This window comes from Genypterus blacodes, unplaced genomic scaffold (genome assembly GCF_046128005.1).
Source record: "Genypterus blacodes isolate CSIRO-AG114 ecotype Tasmania unplaced genomic scaffold, CSIRO-AGI_Gbla_v1 ptg000012l_1, whole genome shotgun sequence".
NCBI lineage: Eukaryota > Metazoa > Chordata > Actinopteri > Ophidiiformes > Ophidiidae > Genypterus > Genypterus blacodes.
In genome coordinates this window covers 6,741,371-6,747,500 of record NW_027466826.1, presented here as the reverse complement: position 1 = coordinate 6,747,500, position 6,130 = coordinate 6,741,371, and the positions used below count along the sequence as shown (strand labels likewise).

The 6,130-nt window shown below is 42.9% G+C and overlaps 1 protein-coding gene across 1 annotated transcript in view; it reads left to right on the top strand.

Moving 5' to 3' along the window:
* drgx (dorsal root ganglia homeobox) overlaps positions 1–4,052 on the top strand; it is a 5,581-nt gene extending 1,529 nt beyond the window's left edge. Inside the window, exons 4-7 of the mRNA XM_076165503.1 lie at positions 125–226; positions 1,780–1,952; positions 2,262–2,374; positions 2,474–4,052. Coding sequence (XP_076021618.1) covers positions 125–226; positions 1,780–1,952; positions 2,262–2,374; positions 2,474–2,847 — 762 coding nt within the window. The 3' untranslated portion in view covers positions 2,848–4,052. The remainder of the gene's footprint in view (positions 1–124; positions 227–1,779; positions 1,953–2,261; positions 2,375–2,473) is intronic.
* Positions 4,053–6,130: the final 2,078 nt, after the last annotated feature.

Genomic DNA, 6,130 nt, shown 5'->3' with positions numbered 1-6,130 from the left:
AAGAAAGAAATAGTTCAGTCGTCTTCTGATTTAAACTGTGTCTGACTCAAACCAAAGCTTCTGATAAATGAATAAATGATAAATATGAAATAGAGAATGACAAGTTGTTGTGTTGTTCCCGCAGTTGGAGGCCTTGGAGGCGGTATTCGCTCAGACTCACTATCCGGACGTGTTCACCCGAGAGGAGCTGGCGATGAAGATCAACCTGACCGAGGCCAGAGTGCAGGTATATACACAGCACTGAGTCACTCCGTTAATACCCTAATAACGAGGGGGGCGACATTATAGGCTCAATATGACGTCATCATTCATAATTAACAACAAGCTTAAATGGTGTATGAACCAAAAGCGGAAGATGTTGTCTTTTTTTGAAACACACATACACACACACACACGCACACACACACACACACACACACACACACACACACACACACACACACACACACACACACACACACACACCTTCCCTAAACGTGTCCATCTATATTCCGTCCCTCTCCCGCACATATGCGCGTTATAAACTTGGGCGGATGTAATGACGTTATGTGTCCTGTATGTAATTTCCTGCATTCCAGATTTGCTTTTGGGTTTTGTTGAGCGCGCAGATCTAATTGTGGGAAATATAATAGTTTGCCTTTTGTTCCCGGGGGTCATTTCACTCCGGTTTAAACCCAGTGGCGGGGTTGATAATGGAATCCTGCGCTGTAAATTAGGGATTGTAAACAAATTATTTCCCTCCTAATCCGATTACTACATTGCTATTATTAAATCTGAACATGAATCCGGCACACTATGCAGGGATATTAAACTTGCATTATTATTAGAAAATAAATTTCCTTTCTGTTGTATAGTGCTGTTGCCCCCCCCCCCCCCCCCCCCTTTCTGCGGCGTGTCAATGGGCCTCCCCCGCATTAAGAGCACGCAGCAAATGGAGATTAATGGAGCAATTATAGCCCATTCAGAGACGGGGGGGAGGGAGGGGGGGCCACGACTTCTAGCTGGAAGGTGCAGGGGTGAGATAAGTCCATCTCTTGTATTGTTGTCCTGCCTAAATGTTGTCCTTTCTTTATGCTGAATGAATGCATCCATTCTGCCCAGGCTGTTGACTTTATTTATACCTCCTGTACAATGGGACGGTGCGCAGCAGAGACTCTAACCTCTATTCACACTCCATGATTAATGCCTGCAAGAAGCCAGTCCTAATCGAATCTGATGTTGTCAAACAACCACTAAATAGGGAAATAAACGACTTCATCATAGCTCCCCCTCTCTCGGGCAGCACAACTGTCAGTGGGAAGTCATTAAAATATGATAATGAAAAATTGCTCAATTAAACGTTGTTATAGGCAGTGACCTTCATTTGATTAAGATAGCAGAAGTTGGCTATATGTTCTCAGCTGTGCGGATGATGAAGTTTTGTAGGGACAGCAGAAGAGACCCTGGGACGTTCAGATGCTTCAAACCATTCTTGATGTGTAATAATGTTTTTAATGGGATTGTATGAATATTGAAAACAATATAAAATGAATGAACCTTTTTTTTTGTGTGGTGCTTGTTTAGAAAGACACATAGACAATGGGAATGACTGGTTTTGGCCGGTTGCAAGAAAAGAGCATTGCGCAATAATGAATAAGAACTGAATGATAACTGTCTGATGAGGTCGTGATTTTATTAGTGAGGAAGTGTAATATCATTTTTTAATCTTTGCTTTCTGCCCCTCTCTCTCTCTCTCTCTCTCTCTCTCGCTCTCCTCTTTGGCCTTTTCGACGTTTGCAGGTTTGGTTTCAGAACCGCAGAGCAAAGTGGAGGAAGACGGAGCGTGGCAGCACAGAGCCTGATGGAGGGAAGGAGCAGATGAGTGAGGGTACACCTCCATCTCGCAGCATCAACTCTCAATCCCCGGTGGACCCGAATAGAAAACAGAAAGAAACGCTGGAAATGCAGCAGAGGTGAGTGGGTGCTGTATAAAGTGTTCAGTCAGAGAAGTTTGACACAGAAGACACAGAAGTCAATCATAGCAAAGCAATATCCTGTCTGTCAACAACTGCCTGCTCAAGCTACTGATTTGCGCGTCACAGATGGGTACTCTGGACTAAGATGTGGTGTTGGTGGCTGCAAAGCCACAGAGCTCCGTGCTGCACAATGTTACAACGTTCTCTTGCTGCAGATGGAATTGAAACAAATTGTATTAAGAGGATGGGTTTTGCCGTTTTCACTGTCATTGGATGATGGAACAGCTCTTTCCTCTCCTGCTCCAGTATCAACAGGACAGTGGGTCCTGGTGGTCCCTTCTTCCCCTCTTGTATACCCGGCACTCTCCTCAACTCTGCCACCTACGCTCAGGCCCTGTCACAGGTGGCCACACTGAAAGGTAAACACACTCACGGCGAATCAGTGATGAGAATGCTGATGCAAAAAATCAGGTTTCGTTCATTTTAGAACCAATGGCATTTTTGCTGTTTGTTTTTAGGGAATGGATTGTGCTCCTGCTGCGTTTCTGACCCAATGGGCTTGTCCTTCCTGCCACCCTATGGTTGCCAGGGCAACCGCACTGCCAGTGTGGCTGCCCTGCGAATGAAGGCCCGTGAGCATTCAGAGGCCGTACTGCAGTCTGCAAACCTGCTGGGGACGGCGCCGGGGACGGGAATGGGAGCCCTGTCTGGGGCGGGAGCGAGTGCGTCCGGGGTCGCCAGGCCGGTCGTTGGTCCTGCCATGGAGGTGCCTGGAGCTGTGGAAAGAGGGAGAGACAGCTCCAGTCCCAACTCAGCTTCCAAGGTCCCGGTCATGGGCTCCAGTCCTGATAAACACCCTCACTGCTCCAAGGAACCACTGGAGAAGAAGTGAGGGCCGTGGATATACAGCCAACATGGACACACTCCATATCCATGTGTGTGATTGTACCTGTTTTTGGAACTTGTACTTTGGTCCTAAGCAGCTAAGCACAACTGAGTGATTGCAAAAGCAGCCTGGCAAAGGTTACGCTGATATCACAATGTATAGATGCAACCACTGAATATTTATTTGACAGTAATATATTATTGTTTGTGAGAAAAGCTGAATATTTGGAGACTGTTGTCCTCATAAAAAGCACAAGTATGGTTTCTGAAACTAATGTGTCCTCATGCACTCTTGGACTCTATTCAGTGGACAAACAGATACAGAGACCTAATACTTACTTGATAATGTGAATTGAAGTAATCCTGATTTTTCCTCTTTCTCCTAAAGAGGGCAGAGGTTCACATTATGAATATTAATGCATGCAGCTGTAAGTAGTACACATGGCAGTAGCCTGACATCTCTCAGGTGCCACTGTATGTCATCTGGTCAATTGTGAGTTCAAAACAATCGTTTCTGTTTTAATTTTAAAGTGAAAGTGCACTTTATCATTATAATCAGTCATTTTCATTGTAAATGTATAGTTGTGCTGGAATACTATATGCTCCTCTGTAAACAACAGGCAGGATGAGGCAGACTGATGTAGCAGACTGATGCAGCAGACTGATGCAGCGGACTGATGTAGCAGACTGATGCAGCAGACTGATGCAGCAGACTGATGCAGCGGACTGATGCAGCGGACTGATGTAGCAGACTGATGCAGCAGACTGATGTAGCAGACTGATGCAGCAGACTGATGCAGCAGACTGATGTAGCAGACTGATGCAGCGGACTGATGTAGCAGACTGATGCAGCGGACTGATGCAGCAGACTGATGTAGCAGACTGATGCAGCGGACTGATGCAGCAGACTGATGCAGCAGACTCATGCAGTAGACTGATGTAGTAGACTGATGCAGTAGACCGATGTAGCAGACTCATGCAGTAGACTGATGCAAACTGGTGTAGCAGACAGGCTGCAGTGACCCTGAGACTCTGTTGGCACTTCTCCTGTCTAGCTCCAGTAGACAGACAGGGACACACCAGTCCTGCTGTGACATGTTCTTTAAAACAATTAAAGCTGTAGTCACTCATGTTTCTCTGCTCTTGTTCCAGCCATCTGTTCTTATACATTATTGATCAGCTTCCCTTAAAGCCAGCAGAGGAGAGCAATCATGACTCTTATCATTTATTTACTCTTAGGAACACTTTCTGTTTCCTGCTTGAGTATTTTTTTTTTAAATAAAGTGTATTTATTAATGTTGAATTTACATTTTATATACATAATCTTTGATTATTTCAGGGCTCTCTTCAGTAGATTATTATCTACAACCCTTTTGCAGATGCTATTATTCCTAAATAGATCTGCTTTTCACTACATCACTCATGAATTAAGGATCAGCTGATCAGCTTGAGAAGACTTAACCGCAGAGCACACAACCAGTTGAGCTGATTCAATTTGTGTCCTTGAGGATTTTCAGGAAATTACTTTTGATAGCCATTAACACAATTAAGTAAACTACATACACATTATCATGAATAATTGATTAGAAATTATGTATTACCATGAAGTACTGGTTTAATAATTGATGAGGCGACACCCTGGTGACAGAGAAGAGGGAGATAATGTCAGAAGTTGAACCAGGTTGTATACACTCAACTGCCTCCCCCCTCACCACACACACACACACACACACACACACACACACACACACACACACACACACACACACACACACACACACACACACACACACACGCACGCCTCTCTCCCCCTTTCACACTGTCCTGTGAGCATGTTACAAACACACTAATAAAGTCAGATTTTACCTATGATTTGCCTCCTGTGACACTATCATATATAGAGATATTTTACTTTAACATATACCACCATATACAAATACCACACTTAAATAAATTAATTACAATTTCAAATAAATTAAATAACACTTCCAAGATGCAATGATATCAAAAATTCACTTTAGCAGCAGTTAAATCCATCTTATCATAATTCGGTAGTAATTCAGTAGTTATTCTGTGCTGTTTTCCTTTATTTAGTCTTAATAATATTCTCGGCCTGTTGTTTTAAAACACGTACTGTATCTATTCATGCCCCAAATATTTTATTCAATACATCTCCTATGATTTGCTTCAAAGTGCTGATGTTAAGCCCCATGACATGGCAGTTAATGATAACACAGTATTATTATTATTCTTTTTTAAATCAGCTCCTTTTTGCAGAAATGTATCAATATGGTCAATGGAATTCAGCCAACATATACAAAAGAGGTAGAAAACACATTCAGACTCCTAAAAACTGAAGACAGTAGTTGTGGAATTTAATCATTACACAAAACAAAGGATCCTAAAATTCTAATGACTCTTATCATGGTTCAGTTCTGCATGGTGCCGCTCATTCACTGCTTTAATATTTCATAAACAAATCAAGTTGATGTTGACATTCAGCTGAGCATGTGGCATCATTGATAATTCCCTGTCACTTAAAAAAGTCCTGAGGCGGTTTTGTGGAGCATTGTTATATCAAATTAGTTGGAGAGCGGCCAGAAAAAGCATGCAAACAAGCCAAATATGGGGGACAGCAGTTGAACTCTGTTCTTACATTGCAGTTAATGGACTTCTTTTGTTGGAGTAATGAAATATTTTGCTTGGCTGTGGTGAAATGTGTCCTGAAACAGGAAGACATGAGAGCCATATGTCCACAGCCACATACACCCCCCCACAAACACACACACAGCAGAGGTAGGTCTGACACTTGTGATCATCAGTTTTTGCCGTATAACACCTGCTGCAACTCGTCTTTGCTATTCCAGCCTGCAGCTTCTTCACATGCTTCATATTCTGTAAATACCAGGTCACCTACTGACCAAAACATTCATGACTTTGAGATCTTGCTTTATTTCTCTGCTATGATGTGTTTGGAATTTGGAACAGTATAAAAAATATCCGTACAAAGCCAATTGCAGTTCAAACTGTCTCTATCCTGGGTGTCCACTAGAGGGGCGTATTGAGCAAGGAAACCTGTTCAGGCCTCCTTCAACAAGACCTCTGTCCTGATTGTTTTTAGTCTAAAATGAGAGGAAGCATACATGCGTTATGTGAATGAGCCAAGAGCGTCCAGCCTATTTCCAACACTGGTCAATCAGTTGTAAAATAGAATTTTATTATGGACATATTGGAAGAAAGCCTTTATTCAAGTTTGACAAAGCACATTTCTGCCCACTGTACATTTGTTT